General features: G+C 43.8%; 1 protein-coding gene across 2 annotated transcripts; it reads right to left on the reverse strand.

Annotated features, from left to right (window-relative positions):
* Positions 1–288: 288 nt before the first annotated feature.
* rab3gap1 (RAB3 GTPase activating protein subunit 1) lies at positions 289–22,530 on the reverse strand. Of its 2 annotated transcripts, XM_069664994.1 has the most exons (25): positions 22,467–22,530; positions 22,297–22,352; positions 20,409–20,487; positions 20,170–20,302; positions 19,925–20,003; positions 18,935–19,054; positions 17,317–17,482; positions 17,130–17,229; positions 15,945–16,026; positions 14,897–14,965; positions 14,146–14,219; positions 12,769–12,861; positions 11,576–11,748; positions 11,171–11,278; positions 9,428–9,600; positions 8,616–8,670; positions 7,240–7,596; positions 7,000–7,137; positions 6,573–6,797; positions 6,344–6,440; positions 4,943–5,046; positions 4,494–4,609; positions 3,601–3,703; positions 2,752–2,775; positions 289–1,382 (listed from the first exon to the last, which is right to left on the reverse strand). In XM_069664994.1, exons 1-25 carry the CDS (start codon positions 22,482–22,484, stop codon positions 1,149–1,151), a joined length of 2,976 nt encoding a protein of 991 aa, XP_069521095.1. In that variant the 5' UTR covers positions 22,485–22,530; the 3' UTR covers positions 289–1,148. The 2 variants fall into 2 exon arrangements, with proteins under 2 accessions (XP_069521095.1, XP_069521096.1); XM_069664995.1 differs by lacking the exon at positions 2,752–2,775.
* Positions 22,531–24,408: the final 1,878 nt, after the last annotated feature.

Consider the following 24,408-nt stretch of genomic DNA (forward strand, 5'->3'; position numbering starts at 1 on the left):
GGCGCCCCCTGTGGACAAAGCACTACGTCTTCTCTCTTCGCTGATCTTGTCCAGTTAATGTGTAAGAAGAGTGTTTAGACAAAAAATCTCCTCCTGCTTTCTTTTAACATTCAAACTCATCACTCGCTGTAAATCTTTGCAGTGGTAGTTAAAGGAGCATTTCGCTCCTGGAAAAACTGTCAGTCAAAGCTGGTGTTCTCTGTAATCGCAATAATATTTGAAATTGGCACCACAGGTCGTGGTTTCGCCCATTCTACATTCCTACAACACCCAGCGTGCTCTCTCTGAAAGGAACGGCCCAGCGAGACACGCTGGAGTGAAATACTACCGCTTCTCTGCAGGCAACGACTCAGAGCGGAACAGAATCGGAAACACAGCGAGAATATACCGATGGATCGTCTAAAAAAAATCGTCAGGTCTGCAGTCTACATGTCAAACCTGACGATTAGACATGACATCGGAGGCAGGCGTCCTCGATTGAGGAAGTGCAGTTGAGCGAGCTCCCTAGCGGTTGGAGGTTTTCCAGGGCCCATTGGAGAAGCAGATGGCATCCTCCAAAGGCACAGAGCCAAATTGCGTTTTTCTTCCTACCATAATGGCATTAGCTCCTCATCATAGCATGATAGGACTGAAGTTGAATAACAGCAAACTGGCCATTTAACCCCCTCATGTGACACTTACCCCTCGGTAGTGGTTACAGGCATTAAAAATAACTATGAACATATAATCAACGTTGTCAGTTTCATAACCAGATAAAAAGTCCTCACAGGAGCTTTAAACACAGTATATAGTGTGTAGCTACCTTTAGAGCTCATGGAGTAATTAAAACTCACCTGTAAGAAAACATGAACGCTCTCATACCTCTTTAGATCATTGGGTAGAGTAGAGGCGCACGTCAGCCTCTTGTGGCCAAAATCAGTATTACTACAACAAAGCCGAGCAAACCTTTTAGTCTGTTTCGTTTCATCTGTTTAAAAGATTAAATGCCTTTTTTCTCTCTTGCCTCTCAGGGCTTCCGTACATTTGCGTCCACAGTCAAACCAACAGACAAACACTTTCCTTGACCGCTCTTTCTGTTCTGTTCTGGCATCAAGGTGTAAACCACCACCTGCAAATGGAGCCTGTTACTGTGTTTCAGGCGTTTGGTCTCAGAAGAAGGCCGTGTCTGAAGAGAAGGCCCCCGCCAGCCTAAACTCCTCCTTCATCAGCACACAGAAGAGCCGCTGAGGCAGAGCTTTGGAGTACGGTGCGGGCCGAGGGACACACGTGCGCAGCAGAATCTCACGGCCCGCTGGAGGGGGGAAGTCAGGCACTTTGTTGCTTCCTCCAGCCGGCCTTCTGTCGGAGCTGAAGTCTTCTTCCAGAGCTGACAGGAGGGCAGCCTGAGGGTGGAGAGAAGGTGGATGTTAATAACTGGTATTAAAAAGGTGTACAGATAAGAGGTCTGTATGTAGGGGAGACCGGGGACAGTTGCAACATTTTATTCTTTAATTGGAATACTTTTACGAGACTCTTTTATTTATCAAACCTACAACATTCTGCTAATTTCCCTATTCATTTAAAGATGATGATAACATTCTTATTTTTCACAATATTTTATGATTAAATTACCCCGACCCAAACCCTCGTTAGCCTTAAGGGCCTGTGTCCACTTACGCCGTTTTCTGTGCTGGCAGCGCTCTCACCAGTGCTTACCGTTGCTAGGTTACAAAAGTTGTCTGGCTTCCCTCGGTAGTGATCGTCAAGTCTGATTTAATTTGCTCTGTATGCTTAATATTTTCTTCTTTCAAGGAAAAAAAGAAAACATAAAAACAATGAAATTGATCATGTCCTGGCATCAGCAGCAGCTCTACACCTGGACATTGTGCCCTCAATAAAAAGAGAGGATTAGCTTCTCCTCCACCATTGCTCTTGCCAAAGTTGATATCTGAAGTCCCGCCCCTTTTTGATTTTGATTGGTTGGAGAGGGAGAAGTGATATTGACCAGCGTGGCGGTGTTCCAATAGTTGAACAATTTCAACCGAGAGCGCTGTGAGCACAGACAAAACACAAAAACAGCTGACGCCAAGGGCGTTACTGCGCTGAGGACAATGAACACTGAAAATGATAAACTGCATTGGTTTTGTATAAAAAATAGGCTCCGGTTCCTCCTCAGCACCATAACGAGCCGTCATGTAGCCTTTTCCACCTTACATAGGACCAAGCAACGCCGGCGTAAAGCCACCCCAGCGTGTATTTTCATATTGCGTTATGGCGTTGCAGAATTAAAATGTGTGCGACGTGTAAACAAACAGCGCATGCTTCAAATACACAAACACGGCGCTGTTCCGCCCCGTTTACACAGACGCCGTTGTTACACCTCTGTTACTACCTCTGATGCCGGCTCAGAGGTGGAACGATTCCGCCCTGCCATTCCGCCTCTGAAATGCACAGAGGCGTAATGATCCCGCCTTGAACTGGCAGTGTAAAAGGGGCTACTGTTAGTGGACACAGGCCCTAATGCTCCATGGTAACATTAGCTTTGGATTCAGTGTGATTCAGTAAAAAGGGAGGCTTTAATTCAGCATGTTCACAAATCGCAGATGGAAATCTGAAATACCCGACTCTTCTCCACTCTTTATTGTTACCCTGCGGCCACATAAACAACAAGACATTGATTTTCTCTTCCCTATTTCCCTGTAATTGTATTTGGATGACAGATGACTTTTCTACAGAGAAATGTTTACTAAAATAGCCATTACTCATGTTTACCTCATCACTGGTGAAGTCAGCCAGCTTGACGTAAGCAGCAGGAAAGAAACAACACAAAGACGGTCGAATGGAGGAAATGTACATCAGAAAAAGAAGAAAGCAAACATTTGTGTGTCTACAAAGAATAAATGTATAAGTATAGTGTAATGCTAAGGAGCAGCAGGAATACGCTTTTAAATGGAAAAGTTTTTGGTTTCAACTCAATCGAATAGCTAGAGATAAACATGTTGAAGACAACGAAAAGGGCCCTTGAAACTAATTATCTTTAAAATACTTGGTTAATTTACTCAACGTTAGTTATGCCAACTAGTTAGCCCGCTAGCTGCCTGTTGCTAGGTGACAGGAGCCGCGTTTGGTCACTTAAGGGTAGACCAGACCGTCTCATTTGAGTTCGGCTTTAACGGTCTACGCAGGCTATAAATGGAGCATCCTCCGTGGACCGCCTCCTTCGAAGGCTGCAGCCCGTGGATTGAGACACAGCTTGTATGTCTGTGTTCATGTCCATGCAACAACGATAGAAAACTCTTGATACTAATGTGCTTTGTTTTTAGATTTTATGAGCAAATTAACAACTCATTTTTATGGGCCATTGTCTTCACAATATCCACAAAATATCCACAATATCCTAAGAATGCCTGATGACACAGGCCAGATCAGTGAAGTCTAGATTCTTGTAGAGTATTGACGTATTGTAATGATAGTGGAGCTATAATATCTGAGAGATATTTTCATATTGCCACTATCTAAAACCAAACACAGAAATGATTTCTCACACCGGTATGGGCACACACATTAACAGGGATTGACAACAAACAGGACAGTTGCCATAGACTGAGTGAGACCTCTTACCCTCTGAGAGTTGATGAACATCTTGTGGATGATGCTGCCGGCCGGTCCCTGGCCCGCTCCGATCACCTCCACCTCTGGTTCCTCCAGCAGGGAGCTCACAAACCTGGGGAGAGACATCAGATATGAATACTGTGGCACCGGGCAGGAAGCTCCATGATGTAGCGGCTGTTTCTTGTTTTAAAACAAGCAGTTTACTTTTTCACAAAAAGACTTAAATGTGCGATTCTAGTCAGCCGGCATTAGCCGACTAGCAATCTCGGATCCCATCGGCTATAGTCTGTCGACGATATAGCCTCTCGGGACAACGGTGAACATGCCGGGTGGTAAGCGATAAACAACGTCCTTTTCCGCGTGCTGCATCGTTTACAGAAAAACAAACAGATTTTCTTGTGATTGACAGCTCTTAGGTTTTTCCTCAAGAGGAGAAGAAAACTACTTTAAAATGAGGAGTTTGTTGAACGGAGGTAGGATCCATTATTTCTGATGCATTCGAGGAAGTTGGGAAATCTGAACGCTGAGCGGCTTTCGTGACACAGCATCAAGGGAATTGTCTCAAGTTGAATTTTAGATCTACAACAGCTTGTTAGCTGTTAGCATGCAGATGTCTGTTAACAGAGATTAATAAGAAGCTAAATCATCATCAAATCACGCTGATGGGAGCCAGGGAACATTTGCCGTCCCAAGATCAGCCGACTAGAAACAAACATTTCCCTGCAGCGAGTACAGAACAGCCGTACACGTGCATATTTCCACTACACCACCGTTAATCTCCTCAGAGCTCATGTTCACAATATGATTTGTGAAATGAAGATTAGTGTAATCCTCCTTTAACATTAGAGCCTTTAAAAATGTTTCTATAACTTCCCTGATGGGTCACTCTGGGTGTAACTTACTTCTCCAGCTCCTCTGTGTCCTCTCCCTTCTCCCCCTCACAGATGGAAAACTTGGACTTTAGCGAGCGAGCTCGAGTGATGACTGTCTCCATGGCGATGAGCTGGTTAATGAAATCCTACAGATAGAAAACAGTCACACATTAGAGGAGGATTGGAGTCGGTATGGGTTGTCAAATACATTTTCACAAAAACTATGAGAAACTGATGATTCTGATGATTCAACATATATTTTCAGACATTTACAACACAATATCCTTATACTTGTATTTATGTTCCTAAAAAGTGCAGTCACAAAGCGGCTGCTTACATTTGTCTCATCGACTCTTGCAGTTAAATGAATTTCAGAGCTTTGGTATCACAGACAGAACAATGGAACGACTAAACACAAAGTGAGGGACGTCTCATTTTAGCAGCTTGTGGAGTTAACTTCCCGTCCCGCCATCACTGACCTCTAGCTTCTTGTAGTCGTAGTTTGGAGGGTGCAGCAGCTTGCTGGCCTGACTCGTGGCTTGCTGGATGCTTTTTTTGACTGACGGAATGTCTTCTATTGACTCTGTGAAGGAGATCAAGAGGACACAGAAGAGAGGAGGAGGAAGAAAATCAAAGAGTAACTGTGTTGGATTCAAGTAGTTAGAATATGGAATGATCCACTTTAAACAAATCAGGTGAAAACTGTTGACGACCATCGAGGATGTATTTATATCAAACTGAAAAATATCTACAGCTCTGTTTTATTAGTGTTTATTTGTTAACATTTGGACCAAACCGCACAATGTAAAGTCAATATAACTTTTAGAACCTCTGACGTACAGACATTTCTACTTGTTAGCTTTTGACAGAGAAGAAGAAATGTAAACATGATGCTACGGGACAATCTGAAAAGAAATACAGATCTTGTTTTCTATGATTTCTATTACAGGTTTCACTAGCCCCTTTTACACACTGCCAGTTCAAGGCGGGATTATTACGCCTCTGTTACGTTCTGTCTTCTATGTAGAAGGCATGGGGGCGGAATAGTGGGGCGAAGTCGCTCCGCCTCCGAGCCGGCATCAGAGGTTGTAACAGAGGTGAAACAGCGTCTGTGTAAACAGCAGAGCTGGAAGGGTAGAACCTCGCCCCGTGTGTGTATGTGAAGCACGCTCTTCACCTTGCAACCATTTTGCTTCCACAACGCGATTTAAAAACACGCTGGGGCGGCTTTACACAGGCGTTGCTTGATTCACTGTAAAATGGCAAAGGCGGCATAACGCTATCTGCTTCTACAATGGGCCCTGGAAAATATCCACCAGATGACGCGTTTTACGTAGTCTGGCGGAGGTTTTCCATGGCCCATTGAAGGAAGCGGATAAGTGCTTAGGGTTAGGGAAGCGGCCAGGGAGCTTGCTAAACTACACTTCTTCAACGTAGGACGCCCGCCTCTGATGTCATGTCTCATTTAAAATCATCAGGTTTGAGTCTGAGCTGTTGCCTGCAGCGAAACGGTAGTATTTTACTCCAGCGTCTCTCGCTGGGCCGTTTCTTTCAGAGGGAGGGGCGCAATGCACACTGGGTGTTGTAGGAATGTAGAATGGACGAGCTGTTTGTACAACTTTCTCCACAGCTATGGCGCCAACTTCAAATATTATTGCTTCTGTCGATTACAGAGAACAACAGCTTTGACTGTGGCTTTTTCCAGGGGTGAGTTTCTCCTCTAAGTTTCAATTTAGTCATACATAAAATCGTGGAAATTGTGCTTGTTCTCTTGAAAAATTGTCTCAGACTAATATTTGTTGGTGTGGCTAATATAATGCTTCCACTGACGGTCAATATTTTCCTACGATTTGATGAAATGATAAAACATCTTGTCTCACCTTCGTCCTTCAGCTTCAGAATAGCAGAGTGGAGGATGCAGGGCAGGAGATGTCGGGTCACGTCTGCAGGTTTCTGCATCGCCAAGTAGTGAAGAACCTGAAAAGAGAGTCAGAGCTCAGGTTTATTCCCCCACTCTCTCAGTAACATCTGTTTTTTCTGCACAGGCCAACATGACTCTTAGCAGATACTCGATACAGGGAACTGTCTCCTTTTATAATCATAAGTTACCTTCTCAGCCTCCTTAGTGTCGTCAAACAGTCGTCTCTGGCGGCGTGCAGGTGTGACTCGGGCCGTCTCCCAGGCCTCCACCCACATGTTCCCTGGGATCTTCATCCTGGCGCTCAGCTCTCCTTTCACCACCTTGTTACCGCTCTCATCGACCTCCTCCTCCACGTAATCCCGAGGCGAGTACCAGCGCACAAAGTCCTCCAGAACACAGCCGGGGTTGGCAGCCTGAGGAGAGAAAGCAAAAGTGTCTTTACAGTATGTGTTGCATTTAACTGATCTAATATACACCGGTGTCCATCACTACAGGAGTATTTCATTTAATCCATGTATCTTTTGCACTGTTACATTCCTTGTGGCTCTTCTAAATCCAAGCGGTGCAAAGTAGAAAGAGACGCACAACTGCAGCTAAACACAGCACAGATCTCACCTTAAAGGACTCCATGTCGGAGAGCAGACAGGCGCTCTGCATGCGAGCACGGAGGTGGGAACCTTCAGCGGATGTGCCGAGTTTGGCCAAAACCTCTGACTGCTCCTCTAACAGGTCCTCCGTCATGGGAGCAGGTTCCTGAAATGTTAACACACCGTTTTTGTTGATCTATCATCTGTGCTCTCAGCAGGTGAGAGAGAAAAATGTGATGTGTGTGTGTGTAAGAGAAGAGAGTCTGACCTGTGTGATGGGCACGTAGAGAGGCTCTGCAGAGTTCAGCAGAGTCATGTTGTTACACGGGTGCAGTCTTCCCTCTGCTTTACTTTTACTGCCGTCCTTTTCTCCCTCTGTGTGAGAAGCCTCCGTCTCCCCCTGGTCGCTCAGACACTCAAAGAACTCGTCCTCACTGTCGCTCCACGAGTCCCACGATTTCCCAGGAGACACCTCTTTCGTCGAGGCAGATGCCGTCGTAGAGTCCGACGTTAAGCGGCCGTTGTGGCTGCTCCCGGCCCCCCTGTGCTCTCGCTCTTTGCCTCCCTCCTGCGTCCTGCGAGCTTCATCTCTGGCCCTCTTTCTCTCAATGCAGCAGTTCAGCATCTATGCAGGAAGAGAAGCCTTTTTATGTTAGCTATGACTGGTTGTTATTCAGGAAATATCACAGAAAGACATATGTGTATTAAACAGGTTAAGATCTTGCTTCGAACTCTACCTAGTTCAGTGCACTGGGCCCAGTCTTCTGTCATTTTTGGTCAATTATCTTATTGAGAAACGACAGAACTACTCATTTTGTTCTGTGTTTTTAATAAAGCATTTAATCGACCCTTTTTGCCCCCGCTATCTGCTCCATCCCAATGTCTGATTCTCAAAGCAAATTTCACTGATGATATTGAAGCACAAACACGCCCATAAGGTTTGCAGATCTGTGCAGTTTGCTCTTGTGTTGTGTCCACTCTCTGCTGCGCGGAGCTGCACTCTCATGCATTAACTGAGCTCCACACTGACAGATCTCAACTCCATGCACAGAACGATGATGAGCAGGGAGAGGAGGAGGCGGCTCTTTTCACAGTGTATTGTAAAGCCGAGACTCGACAGGTGTTTACTAGTTTGACTGTCAGTAACGTCCAAATATAATAATCCCAGCCGGGCAAAAATGGCTCCACACATGTGGACGGTTGAGCCCTGGACATCCCGGACCGATTGATCTCCTGATTGTACAATAATATCATCATTATTGTTTTTATTGACTGTTTTCAACTGTTGTCATGATCAGTGGAAACTCAGAGTGTGACAGCCCTTACAACACAGCGCCGCAGTTCCCACCAGCTCTCTGCAGACGGTACTATTTTCACTCAAACTGCGCTGTGCTGTTAGCGCTGGCGTTTGTGAATAAGGTGCTTTTTGCCACGAGGCTCGTTTACATAGAAAGGGACCAAATTTGGCCCGAATGTCTGCATCATGACTCATTTGAAATGCGCAAACAGCACCAGAGCACTTTGCTGTTGGGGGTGCATTAAACCATTTATGTGTGCTTGGAGAATGAGGAGTCTTTTTGAGTCATTTGCACAGGTTTTAGCGGGCACAAAAACCGCGCAATCCGTGTTTTTTTAAACGGCTACCTGAAGCTTCTGATGCAAAAGACAACAGCGAAGGTCAGGAGGTCCACCTGCCAGCCTGCAGAGGAGGAAGCACAGAGAGAAGAGAGAGAAGAGAGGACAGATATGAGTGAATGTGAAAATATTGATTGATTGAGCAACTACAGCAACAACTTTTAAACTGCTTCCACTTATGCTTCAAATAAGTGCTGCCCTGCGAGGTTAATACCGTGCAAACAATCTCAGAACCCAGACAGTCTGGGAGTTTACACCCACTTACTGACAGATGTCTAATTCAGGGCCAAGAGTTCTTCCTCCATGCACTGTAATTGTTTACAGTCTGACTAGCTGCTTGGAGTTCAGAGAGGTCGTCTGTGATATGATTTACAGAGATTAATAAAAAGCTAAACTGCCATTCCTGGAGACTTCACTTTGGCCAATGTGTTTAGCTCTTATTGCTCAAAACAAACTGTTTTCCTGCACGCTCCAGCAGCTTACTCAAACATGAATAGTCATTACTACTCGGACTACAGACGGAAACCAAAACACATCACACACATCACTCTCCTCCTGCGCCTGCAGATTCTGCATTACACTTGTACATGTATTTTTAAGTTCTGTTCGAACACTCAAAATAGGTGATGATGAAATGTGTTAATAAAATCTGCATTGGAGCCAAGAGAACTACAAAAATGTCAGCTTTCTTTTTAAACAGGGTTGTTGTTGCGACGTTCAGAGAGATGCAGATCTTATAATGTTAAACCACATAGGTATGGTGCTTTGTAAAGAGTCCTTTCTAAACGAGCATAAGAGCAGCAGGTTTGTGTTGTACCCACCCGTATATGAGGTAGTTGTTTTCCCATCGGTAGCGCAGCTCTAAGACAAACTCCTGCCAGAGGTGGGCCACAGCCCGCAGCCCGCCATGGTTGTAGTTTATAAGACACACACACAGAGCCAGTCTGTAGGTCAGACTGTCGATGGGAGCCGACTTGAGCTGCAGGAAAAGGTTCTGGACACACGGGGAGAGAAAGCAGGAAGAACGTCAGATAAACAGTGTGTGGAAATATTTCATTCAGAACATGAACAAAATCTTAAATCATTAACTTCTGGTGCTAGAGTCGCTCCTTGACATCTTTTGTCTTTGATTCATTGTATTTGATGTCTTTCATATTGTATGTTTGGGGCTATCTGGCACTATAATTTCCTTCGGGATTAATAAAGTTCTATCTTATCTTATCTTAAGGGTTAAAGGTTTTTCAAAAAACATGCTGATACTGAATGACAACAAGAAATGCTACAATCAGAAGTTGATTCACAGCGACATTCTGACACCGCACAATTAGTGGAATGGAGGATATCGATATTTAAAGTGTAACTGCACCCACAGGTCTGACTATAAGTGAGAGGGGGGTTAGAGGGGGGTGGGCTTTTACGGCAGCTCAGTGACGTCCCCTCCCCTGGTCAGAGAAAAGTGGAGAGCGACACAGAGCGCACATATGCCACAGAGGGCTCTTTTGAAGTGGAGGACTTATCCCCTCCAGAGTCCCCTGACCGTGGTGGTCCCGAGCCCTATCAGTTCGGCTCCAGCCCCAGTAATGCCTGAAGACGGGGCTTTCGGAGGCGAGGCAACGCAAAGGCGCATGTGCCGACCGCGCGTGCAGCCTGTTACAGTTATTTCAGATTCTAAAGAGAGAGCGGGCGCAGTCTCTGAGTGGTAACGTGACGTTAGCTAAAAGGCTAATGGACAATGTGCTCGCAAAAATTAGCGCGGTTTCACAGACTCCCTCTCAAAGACGGGGGCCAGGGGGGGTGTACCGCCACCTCTGATTGACAGGTGTTAACATTGTTTTTTAAAATAAATTTCATTGAGTAACTTTGTCCCAAACGGTCGTGTCACCATCAGCAGGCAAGGTTCAGGGGTGATTTAAAACCGTAGATGTCGTGTTTGAGCCGTTTCCAACCCATGAAATGCGGATTTTTATAAATTTGGTAAGAACTGTCGATATGAACACCAGCATTGACGCGTTTTTTCACAGTACAGCAATATAATTTAGACTACAGCTCAAAACACATGTGTGTGTGCAGTTACTCTTTAAGCTAACCTCTGTGAGAGTTTGTGTAACCAGGTTGAGTAACCACGAAGGAGGCACGGCCTTCAAAGGTTACACAGACCAGACCCCCCACCCAATCCTAGACGCTGCTTCTTCTTCGATAATAAACAGTTTGGTTCAGAAAGCTTATGAACACGATCATCCAAATTGGAGCATAAACTCAGATTATTAAACATGATATAGGGTGAGCACAGCTTTTTTTAAAGGTTATGTTTTGGGCCTTTTGCCTTTATTGTAAAGGTTTTGTATCTGCAAACTGTTTTGTTTTGTTTAATATTGTTTATTTTAAGAAATGCTATGTCTTGTGTTTTTAGTTTGATGGTTATGCAATGGTTCTGCAGTGTGTAAGAGTGTGTGTAACATGTGGCACTTCTTATCAAACACATCTTTCTCCAGAAACACCTGACTTGCCTTAAACGGTACACGTGAAACTGTCACAGCATGTAAGAGTTAAAAAGTCAAACATACATAGTCGGGGCTTTTATCTTGATCAGCTTTGCCGCAGGCGTTCGGCTGTGCAGGTTTATTCTTGCTGTTCTCTGACGACTTCTCCACTGCAGCGTCCGGGAAGAGACACTGAAACGACAAAAATCCCGCAAAAACTTCAATAGAAATTCTTGGCATAGCAGACACTTAGGATAAAAATCTGAGCCTGTCAGCAGCTGTAGTAGTTATGCTTTGATCAGGCATGTTTGCCTGCAGGGATTATGTTACAGCATACAGTCGTGTCACAGCTGATTGTTGAGGCTATCTCCTGGAGCAATAACAAAACGGTTTGAACAAATCAGCCATTCAGGAAAAAAAAAATAGAGCCCAGGTTTCGGTTTGCCTAACCCCGTCACATATGAAATAACCAGCATGAGTGGCTCTTACCAGCAGGACAGAATTGAGAACATCGTTGTGTAGTGGAGACTCATCCGTGCGGCGGCGGCGCCTGATGTGCTTCCTGGCGCTGTGCACCATGTTGGAGACAGAGAGTTTAGAGATGGGAACGGTTGCTGTTGGCTCTGTGAGCCTCGATAAAGCCGAGCTGATGTCACTGTTTTCTGCAGGGAAAGAAAACGCTTCTTTAGAATCCTTTAGGGAGATACATCTAATACATTACACCAGCGGTTTCAAAGTATGAGACTGATAATGGAGCGAGCAGAATGACAGTGTGAGACCATGTAAACTCCGGCGTCATATTGAGACCAAGCAGTCCGTGGAGACTGGGGAATATACACAGGCAACGTGTAATGTCCAATGTTATTTAATCCTGCAACCTCCACCAGCCGCGTATACTGCACGGGAGGCGGGCCCAATACGAGAGTCATTTTCTGCTGCTCTGTTCTGTTCGCATCAAGACCATTTTTCCCCGCTGCTGCGCATCAGTGAAGCGTAGAAAGCCTTTGACTGCTATGTAAATGCCCACAACCAAGGAATTAAATGATGTTATTGATCGGCTCGATGAGCAGGCAAGATTAATTTGAAAGAGATGAATATTTCCTCAACATCTGGGTAACCCAGTCCTATGAATTCATTCTCATTCGACTTCTACATCCTACGTAAATACAGGATTTATGCACAATTAAGAAATAAGTCGGTTGCAAAGTCGTCTTCTTCTACTGTTTCTGGCAGACTGCACACATTTTGGCGTCACAGCCCCCCCTATTTATGGCCAGGAACTTTGAGACTCATCTTTGCTGTGGTCGCAGCCGGTGTAGATTACAATAGATGCTGCGGTGACGCTTACCTGTCGCACATGTTCCTCTGTGTCGGTGTAGAGTCCCAGTTACAGTGTATGATTTTAGTTGTGACATTTTTGAGTCTGTTTTCAGTTTAGTTAATGAATGTGGAGGAGTAATTATTAGGTTTGAGTGCTTGGGGGGGCGTGCAGCTGCCTTTATGTTCTTTCAGGGGAGGCTCACTCTGCCAAACCCCTGTACTACACTGTATAGATGATGGATTGTACGGTGCGTCTCTGAGGGAACACATGCATTTAGAGTTGCAAACATTTAACAATGACAGAGGCAGTAGAAGAAAGTGACATTACACTAAAAACAATGCTAAACAGTCAATGTGCTCACCTTGACCCTCCTCATCAGCCAATGCTCTTCCCAGAACCTCCTCTGTGGACTCCTTCCTGCAGCAGAGCTTAAAGAACTCCGTCAGGAAGTCTCCTGCATGGGAAAGATGATAGGACAACTTTACAAATTATAAGATGATAAAAAGGTTGGTTCACTTTGATTCTTTCAACACGACTCAGTTATCATTAAATTGCCTTATTTTTTTTTTTACTTCAGGAGAAGAAATGGTGATATGTCTAGGGGCGGAAACAGGGGGGGACACTGGGGACACGACCCCCTCAACCTGGGGAAAAATATAATTTGTCCACCCTCAATATCACTTTAGTCATAACTATGTGATTTCAGTAATATTAATGATGAGACAATGAAAGGACTTGTGTTGCTTATGACACTTAATAGCACATTTTCAAGTTTCAAAAGATTTGGATACCCCTGCCCTTTACCTCAGAATGGTTCGATCCACTCCCTCCCACCACTCTCAGACAACAGTCAGCAGAGTAGAACCGACAAATTCAGTACGTGTGCTGGCCTCAGTTAGTGTTTCAAACAAAAGATGTTATGTTAGCCATTTCTTTACTTCTACCACTCAATATTAGCTGCCCGACCGATATCTACTGCACCGAATCACAACAAGGATTTCGGTGTCTCAATTTGGTGACACTAAGGGCAGGTTCACACCCGCCTTGATTACTCTGATTGAACCGAACCCTGGAGCGTTTGTGCCCTCAGTGCGGTTCGTTTAGGTGGTGTGAACGCCGGAATCAAACAACCGGACCATGGTCCGCTAGAAAAGATGGGTCTCTGTCTGTTTCCAAACGAACCACGGTCCGCTTTGATTCTGGTGAGAACGTAAGCAGACTTAAACTAGGACCAAATACAGGAAGCAAACCATAAACAGTGCATTGTGGTGTTTACAGGTGCTGACATTTGCAGAGACACGCAGCGAGATGAGCAGAGGACAGACGTGGGAAAGCAATGAGGGAATAGAAATATGGGCTGACCAAACAATTTCACAAATGCTTGTGGAAACACACGAGAACACGGAGGTGTTCAGACTGTTCAGTGAAAAACTATAGGAGAGTGGAACTGATCGATCTGTGGAACAATGTCAGTTAAAAGTAAAAAACACTCCGACAACAAAACATTAAATTCCGCTATCGTGTTGAGTGTGATTGATCAGTGTGCTCTCTCGCTTTGTTTACTTCAGGGAGATTTCCCACGGGGAAATTCTGACCAATCAGAGAGGAATTTCCCCGAGCATCAAAACTTTTGGTCTCCTGGTAAAAGCTGCCGTCTGAATACAGACCTAACAAACAGACTTGAGGTGTGAATGCGCCCTTAGCCTGTGTCTAAACCTGAAACCAGAATTTTTCTTACCCAACAAGCACTGAGGGTTTTCAGCTGTCCGGACTCTGACAGACCAGTGAGGAGCCTGCAGAGGGTCCAGGTCGCTGCAGGGTCAAACAAACACAACATGTATGGATCAGAATCATGTCCCACAGAGTAAATCAGCTACAGGCGGTTTTTAAGACCTGTATATATGACATAGATCATGTGAACAGGTCATAAATTAAGTCATAAAAATTAAAGAGCAAACGCGAATGCAAAGCTCGTCACACATTGTCACACCTCGTAACAGTCAGTTGTGGTATTACTGCAATGCCAAATAGTGCCACAGGGGGGGGTCTCCCTCCTGCTTTGCTGTGATGTACTAGAGTTGAGTGTTCAGTGCTGATAAATTACTCCGACCGACTTCCACAAGAGAGAACTACTTCTCATGTATGATTATTGAACATAGCGCTGTTGAGACCTGGCATTACATGGTCCATGTTTAGTACCGTAGAATACAGTAACTGTGGAAATCTCCATACCCTCATCTATCGAGTGTCTGTGCTAACTGGCTAGCCCAGAGCCCCGGCTAACTAACCCCGCTGCTAGCTCTCTCCACCTACACCGCCAACGTTACAACCTGCGACGCTGCACTGATTAATAAACAGAGACACAGAGAGGTTGAAAACTAGTGTCATTTACATTAATGACAGTGTGACATAAACTCAGACGGGGAAGCAGAATCCTAATCAGGGTGTTGCTTCTAATAGAGCCCAAGATGTTCCAGACAGACTCTCACCTGTAGACATCATTATCCACCACGATGCCTTCTGTCAGGTGAGGCCAGGTGGTTGCAAGATGAAGCTCACTACAACAAACAGAAACAGAGATTCATTATGTAACAATTCATTCTTATGAGTTTATTGAGAATAACTGTTGTGAAGGCAACTGTGAAGAGAAGCTGTCTGCACCTCCGCTCTCTGCTGCGTGTTGCTGCACTCTCATGCATTACAATAGAGCTCAGCGCTGATGGATCTCAACTCCATGCACAGATCGATGATGAGCAGGGAGAGGAGGGGGCAGCTCTTTTAACAGTTTATTGTAAAGCCCAGACTCAATAAGTGTTTGCTAGTTTCACTTTCTGTAACGCAGCTTCATTTTTCTTTTGTTTAAACAAGCACGCAACAGCAGCTCGTCCAAATAATAATCCCCGTCCTGCGTAACAGCACCAGACCCTCTGCCCGTGTCTGTCCCGTGTACCGGGGTTGAGCCTCGCACAGGCCCCGGACTGATTGATCTCCTGATTATAATAATAATGACAATATATTATTAACAGATTATTTTTACAGACAAATACATTCGTTGATCACACAAAAGGTGGAATTGTTGTCCTAATAACTGTAAACTTAGATAGTGTCAGCCCTTATAAAAGGTGCGTCGCAGTTACCATCAGGTCTCTGCAGGCGGTAATATTTCTCTCTAACTGCGCGGTGCCGTTTGCGCTGGTGTTTGTGAATTAGGTGGTTTTGCCACGAGGCTTATTTACATCAAAAGGGGCCCAATTTCCCCCGAATGGCTGCATAATGACTCATTTAAATATGTGCAAACAGTACCGGAGCACAGAGACGCTGTTTCTGCGCATTTTGGGGTGCATTCAACCCTCTGTCTGCTTCGAGAGTGAGAAAAAAATGAGTCCTTTTGTGTCATTTGCACAGGTTTAGCGAACGCAAAATCCTTTAGTGAATCAGGCCCTTAATGTACTAAAAGCCCGATGAATACGTAGAATTTTAAGTTTTGTTTGTAGTGTAGTGCATGTATGTCATCAGTGTAATAATGCCTTTACTAACCTGATTGGCTCTTCACAGGCTCCAAAGGGAAGCTTCCCAAACTCCACCCCTCCCACCTCACCTCCAAGGAGCGTGTCAAAGTCTGTCAGTAGGACAAACAAAACATCAGAAAAAAAGCACCAATTTAAAACATGTTAATTTCCAATAATTCTTGGATTCTGAAGAGAAATAAAAAAAATAATAAACAATAAAGTAAATAAACAATAATGGAATGGTGTCTGTATTTCCGTAAATGCTCAGATTTGTTTGTCTGGTTTGAAATAAAGAAAGTTAAAGTAATAATCTCAAAGATTTTCATGTGAGTAAATGTCTGTTCAGTCACTATCTATCGCAGAATGTGGTAACACAATGATTGAGCCTATGGCCCACTGATGAAAGCCTTTGTTTTTGCAGTATTAGGGACTGGCTGTCTGTGGCGACACTCACATAAAAAATCACAAGTGGCGCATTTTCCATCACCCAGCAGTGGTTGGTCTGCCAGAGACTTCAAAAATAATAAAAGTATAAAAATAACTCTAGATTTTCCTCCCTGACGGTCGCTTTCCTTTTCAGACTGTTTGCCTTCATCTTACTGTTGAAGTTGTATCTGTAGTCATCCATCTTTCCTTTGTTTGTTCAGCCATAGTAGATTACTGTTTACTTGCAATGCTTACAGAAACCGGAAAAGCGCCGCTTAGCTCCGCCTACCCTCTCTGGCAGACCAACCACTGCTGGCTGATGGAAAACACGTCACTAACTGGGCGCCGCTTGTGATGTTTTCCGCGAATATCGCCACAGACACCCAGTCTGTAATAAGACTATATACTGCAAATGCAAAGGCTTTCATCAGCGGGCCATAGGCTCAATCACCATTGTGTTACCTCATTCTGTGATAGATAGAGACTTAAGAGACATTTATTTACATGAAAATCTTCAAGATTATTACTTTAAACTCAAATATTCACTGCTCACTGGTAATCTGTGCAAGAAACAATATAGATATATGATTTCAAACACATGTAGCAGAAGCAGAGTCATTCATACACTGTACATGCCAAAATATTGTAATATTGCACCTGCATTGTACTTTGATATAATGACAGCCCTGTTGTGAAACCAACAGTGTGTTATTATTGACACCAGGTTTGGAGTTGGTAATGTGCGTATGTGTGTAACCACATCCTCCTCCGTTCTGTTTGTGCCTACCTGGAGGCTGCTGTGGCCACGAATGCTGCTGCCAGTCCTGGAGGATGTAGGTGAAACGGATGGCGATGTTGATTGGAGGTAGAGGCGACAGATTACAACCCTGAGGAGGAAGAGGAGCATGTGACCAAGTTCAAACAGGGTTTCAAACAGTGGGACAGATCAGATTAATTCTGTTGTCTGCACTTACTATCTTAGACTTGAAGATGTCCAGCAGCCCAGACAGGTGGTTGTACTGGCTCGGCACCTTGCGGAGGTGCACCATCTCAAAGTCAGTGCGCACACCTGGTCCCTGGCACTCTCCAACATACATCCGCCTCCACTTCTGCTGGATCTGCACAAATATGGGCACCTGGCTGGAAGCACAAGAGGAAGAGGAGTAGGCGTTACTGTGATGAATTCGATGTGTTCGATTTTACTCATGGAACCCGCTCGCATCAGGTGGCAGCTTCAAAGTTCAGAGGTCACATTTATAAAAGTGTGTAGAATCCAGACTAAAACTGTCTTTACGGAGGAAACCTGGAAACGGCGTGCGCCAAAAATAATTCAGATGTATAAAACCATGCGCACACACGTCCAACGCTTAATTTTATAAAGCACACCTGGAACATGTGCGCATATAAATTAGCTCCTATTTGCTCTCTACACGCCCACATTACACCATAAATGGTCGATGCGAAGCACCTCGTAAATGGAAAATGCATACAAATGAGCCGAGAGGAAAACGAAGGTAATGAACTTTTTGACAGCTGCTCGTGACGGGGGTCACAAACTGAGGAAAAAACTGTAAGTGACAACAAGGTGTTACAGCAGCATGTTGTGCCATCCATCAGCAGCATTACGCCGTGTCCCCGCTGTATAAATATGTTTATAGTGAATACTTCACATTATGACTGAATGTTATCCTCTGCTCCGGGATATGATGGAAATACATCATGTGATGGAAGTTTGATCAGTGAAACACAAGCTTTTAATGTCTGTGGTTTAGTTATGATGAACTTGGCCTGCTCGGTGTTTGGGGCTTATATGTGATGATTGTGAGAGCAGTCACTGCTTTATTTGTAGACTTTGCTCATTTATTGTCTTTATTTACATATTTATTTATTTGTTCCCTCCTGTCTTAACGTTGCTTGTGTTGTATTAACTCTCAGATGTACATCGCTTTGGACAAAAGCACATTTACACGATCCATATGTGCAGGTATGAGAATATTCTCATAGAGGTGAAGTCTGAAGCAGCCACTGCGAGTCTCCGGTGCGCACAGTCGTGATCATTGCAGTTAATTAAGTCACAATATCTTTATTAAAGCTAAAAATCATACCGCTATAAACACAGCATTAAAAGATATTAATAAAAGATATTTTACGCTCTGTTCTCTTTTTGATGTAACTTTTGGATTTTTACATCAAACAATTCAGGAGACGGTCTCTCCTCTGCGCTCCGGGGGGCTGTGAAGGTGAGACAGTGCGGATCAAATAATAAGCAGACTTTTATTTAATATTTGCTTATATATTTTTAAATTGAAAAGCGCTAATGGAATACATCTCACTACAAGACGAGTGCAAATAACACTGCTGGTGTGAATGTTCATGGTTACTTGGCTCGCTCCATAATGTTTGATATTTAGTGACATTAAATGTGTGAAAGGCATCAATACACAATGTTCGTACGCATGGGTCAGAGCTGGCGTGGAGGACCGCACATTTTCCCATCAAGTTTGTTTTTTATAAACCCCAAAGGTTGCTTTCAAGCCCCAGCTCTTTTTGCTATCTTTATGTATGACTTATGAAGTAATGCAGCCGACTCACCAGCCGCTGTTGGCCAGAGAGATGGAGATGGAGCTGAGGAGCAGGTTGCATTTGGACTCGCTGATGATCGCCTCGCAGTTGGCTCCAGGAGAAATGACCACGAACTCTTGCATTCCGTACCTGTCACCACAAACACAGTCAAGCACAACACAAACATCAGCATCACAATTTTCTTTGCTTTGTCGGGAAAATATAGTCTGATAATTAGATAAGAGCACTGAAGCTGTGGTAACATCATCAGGAGCAGTTTGAATGACTTTAAATTGGGCATCCTGGTGGTTGGCTTTAGTTAATACAACACAAGCAACAATAAAGACAGGAGGGAACAAAGTCAGTTAGTGCCAACAAACAGCTTCAAGTGGGCTCAGACACAGGTGCAATGCACAACCCACCGGGGAACTACAGAGGAGAAGAGTCTAGTTAGAGACATAGGGCCCTGTTGTGATGGGAGTACCAGGCGCCTTTCATTGGCAGAGGGTAGTGGGCGGGAGGGAGTGTAGACCTGGATGAGGGCGTTCAGGTAGGCAGGAGCCGTTTCTGTTGCTGTTTACTAAGTGAGCAACAGGGTTTGAATTTGATGTGAGCGGCAGCTGGGAGCCAGTGGAGGGATATGAGCATTGGAGTGGCGTGTGCTGTTTTGAATATGCATGCAGGAAGGCCTGCCAGTAGGGAGTTGCAGTAATCAACGCGTGATATCACGAGAGCCTGTACCAGCAGTTGTGTTGCATGCTCTGAAAGGTAGGGTCTGATGTTCCTGATGTTGTACAGGGCAAGTTGATATGACCGAGTAATCGAGGCCACATGAACCTTAATTAAAGCTGACAGCGACATTAAGGCTGTGTTCAGACTGCTGGCAAACAGATCTGCTTCTCAAGCCAGAAGTAGTGTGGACGCTGGACGCTGACATAGCAACAGACACATATTATTCTTGATGTAGCCTAAGTAACCTGGTTACAGTTTGCATGACAAATAATGAATGACTGAACTCACCATCTCACCAGGCAGTGGGCTCGAGGAGGGAAGTCATTGTTCATACACAGAAGGTCCTGCATTGCAGAGGGGAAGGCATCTGGACACAAGATCAAGAATCAAAAGCTGACTGCTGAAGGGATAAATTCAGCTTTCTGGCAGCATTGTTTCACTGGTTCATTTTTACTAACCATTGTTTTGATTAACAGGTGGCAAAAATACACAACTGTAAACACTGTATCCTACATATCCAGCCATGACTGTACCTTCCTCAAGCTTGTCCTTCTCATCGTCCTTCTCACTCTCTGGTTTCAGGATGAAGTGATTTATGAAGAACTTAAAGTCTGCAAAATTGATATCCTGAGACTTCTCCAACCAGGTGCCAGTGGTGTATCCACCCTGTGTTCAAATAACACAACATCAGAACAGAGTAAAGGTAAGAAACATACTGGCAGCTCACTGGTCTAATTCAGCACATTATTAAGGCTTAATGAGAGCAGACTACCTTCTCTGGAGGGGATCTTCCTGCAGAGTTCCCGATCAGCTTCCAGTCATTTAACACTTCCTCCACTCTGGACACAAACCTGTAAGTAGATACAATAAGTTTTGCTGTCAGCAGCAGGGACTGGATGGACATACACAGTAGCTGATACACACTTATGTTAAAGGGAATGTTGTTGTTATGTGGATGTATAATTAGTTTTGATGGCAAAGGTAGTCAGTTGAGGTATTCCTCAGGGCTGCTATACTGACAGAGAAGCTAAGTTCTGCTAGCGAAGCCGTGCCAGAAGTGCCTACATGTACCATGATGCATTGTGCATAAGCAGCCACAGCCTTAGTCTCTATCAGCTGCATTTGTTTGGCTCAAACAAATATGGCTGAATATCTGAGTTGGCCAAAACATCTTTGTGTCCTTGTGCATGACATCCTCTGAAATCCAGCTAGGAAACCAAGGTTAAATAGTCTGTAGTTCTTCCTATGTTAAATGATGGTGCTGGAAGAACAACCAGTCAGCAGAGCAGCTGAATAGAGCTGCACCCAGAGACACCAAGGACATCTGCAGCAAATACAGGAGTACAGTTAACAATTCAATGTCATCTCAAACGTGTGCCCTCGTGCTGTCAGGAGATCAATCCAATCTTCAGCATCCTCTGATTGTGTGTTAGGCATCACTGAGTGTCACTGTTAGGCATGACGAAACTCTCTTCTCTTTTGCAAAACATGGGGAAGTTTAATTTTTTTGGTGTGCTTCAAATCGGAGTAAGGATCAGTCACCTGACATCTTTTTCAGCACACTGTGGTTGATTCTGTTTGTAAAATTCTACCTTGAAAAATGTCCAAAATTGGTTTGTAAGATCTGTTTTTAAGGAAAGATGAGCTCTGCGTATTGGGTGTAGACGAGGGATGCACGATATTATCGGCACATAATCGGTATCTGCAGATTAAGGCTTGAAAATGATTTATCGGCATCGGCAGATATGTCATTTTTTTGCCGACATAACAACGCTTTAATTATGCCTCAATGCATGATGATTCCCTAAAAGAGCTTGACGTAATGCTACGACATTAACTCGGCGCGAGTGTGCGCGCACTATGCCTTTTCCGTAAAGTGTGAAGAAGGGTGCAAGATGTCTGCGGTATGGCAGTTTTTATAGCCTATTAGTGTCATTTATTCAACACATCATCCAAGCCTGTGTTGTATGAATTTTACAGTTTTATTTTAAAAGAAAATGTTATACACTAATAAATATGGCATTTTGTACATAACCTAAGTACTTTTCTTATATTGCCCAGTGAATGTGTACATTTTAAAAAGTACTGTACTGTTATTTCTGCATCTGACAGTGAGCCGCTACAATAAGAGTAGGCATGATATCAATTCAGCTACAGGGGAGACTTGATGTTCTCTAGAATTAGGTGGAAAAAAAACATGTGCCTAATATATCAAGCAAAAAGGGTTGGAAAATATTGGCATAACGGATATGAGCAAACAATCCAATATCCTGCATCACCTTGTATACATAATAACTTTCACACGATAAAAGCATCTCACGTGCTTTCCAGTGGAATCTTTTAATGTAAAGCAGCAAGAGCAGAAAAGAGTGGCCTTATTATACACGTATAACTACAACGTTAAGCTGTAACATTGACTGTAAAAGAAAGTAAATACAGCCTATGTAAATAAGAAGATGCAGCCCATTGGTCTGTAAAGGAAACGTAGCAACATCACGGTTTGGCAGGACTGACACGGGGCCCTGGAAAAACCCTACAAGTGCGAAGACGTTACCAAGCAAGATACTGTGATGGTCAATTGCTATAGAAATTGTATTCATGTGCAACAGGGAATTGACAGACCCAACTAGGCCTGTAACATCTAAGTGATGATTACCTACCGTTCCCACTCTGACGCGGTGGTGAAATCGGTGATCTCGAAAACCTCCGTCTCGGGCTGGAAGAGGAACAAACGAGTAAAGAATTAATAAATACACTTTCCCCTTCATCTAAAGCGTTTCCATATTCAAAATGACATTCAGAACTGAGTTACTTGGCAGAACAAACTCACATCACTGTCGGCAGCCATGTTGATATCCTGTTGTTGTTATTCCTCTTCTTCTTCTCTGTCCACGTCCTGCTACTTCTTCTTCTCTTCTAAATGACAGTTAGAAAACTACACTGAAGGGCAGTTAGCAAACCAGCCTACTGGCTCATTACCGCCACCTGCTAGACGGAAGTGTCGAGCAGTCGATACCGGAAAAAAATGATCTCCGTTTTCTCTGATACTCTCACAGATTTTCACTGGCGCTTTGGTACATTTCTCGAATCATCCTCGACATTTGCAAAACAGTAACTGCATTTCTCGAAACAATTCGTACAAATAGCAAAACAGCATGGATTATCTGCAAAAGCCAGTCTCTTGCTCAAAGTCTTTAGTTCATCTCTCAAATGTAAATATCTGTGTCAATGAACATGTCAGTGCCATCAGAATGACAAGTCCTTTGTCATTGTGTACGGATAAGACAGTCAAATTGCTTAGTCATGTTGTCAATATAACAGTGTACTCTGGTGGGGTGTTCTGATGTAAACTATGGCTAAAGTTCTGATGACAATTATTGTAAATTGTAAGTAACACCTTAGTGTATGAGGGAGATTGATTGCAAGAGACTGGACAAGATTCACATTTCATTCACATCAAATGTGAACATCGGAGAATCTCCTAAGGGAAAACTGTACATGCAGTGCTGTAGGAATTACAGTGCAGTCTTCCTACACCTCCTGACGTTCCTGTCTGTTGGGCCACAAATACTCATCCACATCACAACGAATATCTTCTCTTGCGATGCAGCGTGGAAAGAATCTTTTAGAGTGTCTTATCCAGCCTCTGCAGGCATCTGCTGTGATGTCATCACACGCCGCATCCATGGCAGCCAGAAGAGTCATCTGTGTATGTGGCTGGCGATCATATACATATAAAAATTCGTCAATGGGGTTAAGGAATGGGGAGTTGGGTGGGAGGAACTCCATCAGCATCCTGTTGTTGGTCGCAAACAATTGCCTGATGATGTTGGAGCAATGGAAATCTGCCTCTTCCCCTGTTTTGCCTCCCAGCTCCTCCGCCACGCAGCCTCACTCCTCTTCCTCTTCTTCTTCTCCCTGGCTGTTGACCCCGTCCAATTCCTTGTCCTTCCGTTGTCAGACATTGTAACATTGTGTTGTGCTCCGGCTATATATATACTTGCAAGTTGATGGTTCATGAGATGCACCTTGAGCTATTTCAGAAAACTGGTTGATCATTGGTTGATCTAATGCTTCACACATTTCCCTTCGTTAGAGAAAGTCAAGATTCACCTGGGAGCAATTTACCAATTCAGAACATATTTAGAAAAAAAGTCTAATGGAAATGTATAGAAATATACTTGACATATTGTGACAACTTCTTCAACCATTTTGCATGTAAAGACTTATGCGATGAACTAATGCCTACATGTTGTGGGGGGTGAGACTATTCAACAGACCCATTGTAATATATTTTGATCAACATGACATAAGCAATTGATAATGTAGGAAACAGCCGAGAATTGTACCAAAGCATTTGCAACTTGTTCAAAGAAATGAAAAACTGCTTTTCTGATGTGCACAAGTGACACAATGATGTGAAGATTGAACAAGTAGTTTTGAGAATTTGAATTCTGATCTGAGAAATGTACCAAAGCGACTCAGAAAAACTGTAAGTAGGCCTAATTAATTAGAAAATGGAGAACTTTCCACAATGTCTCTCCTTGCAGATCACTAAATGTAATATTTTAAGTTTTACAGACTTAATCCATTCTACTGGGATTATTTTTTTATTTAATGCAGTGGCATCATTAAATTTGTTCATATTGTTGGCAGCATTTGTTTTCACTGAATACAAAAAAACTGTAATTTAACAATGATCATTTTACTGGTAGCATATGTAATGTGGATCAGTAGGATACAGACTGCTGTGACTGAAGGTCATTGCTCCT

This window comes from Semicossyphus pulcher, unplaced genomic scaffold (genome assembly GCF_022749685.1).
Source record: "Semicossyphus pulcher isolate SPU_LCO1_2020_fin unplaced genomic scaffold, fSemPul1.0.p SCAF_16, whole genome shotgun sequence".
Classification (NCBI taxonomy): Eukaryota; Metazoa; Chordata; class Actinopteri; order Labriformes; family Labridae; genus Semicossyphus; species Semicossyphus pulcher.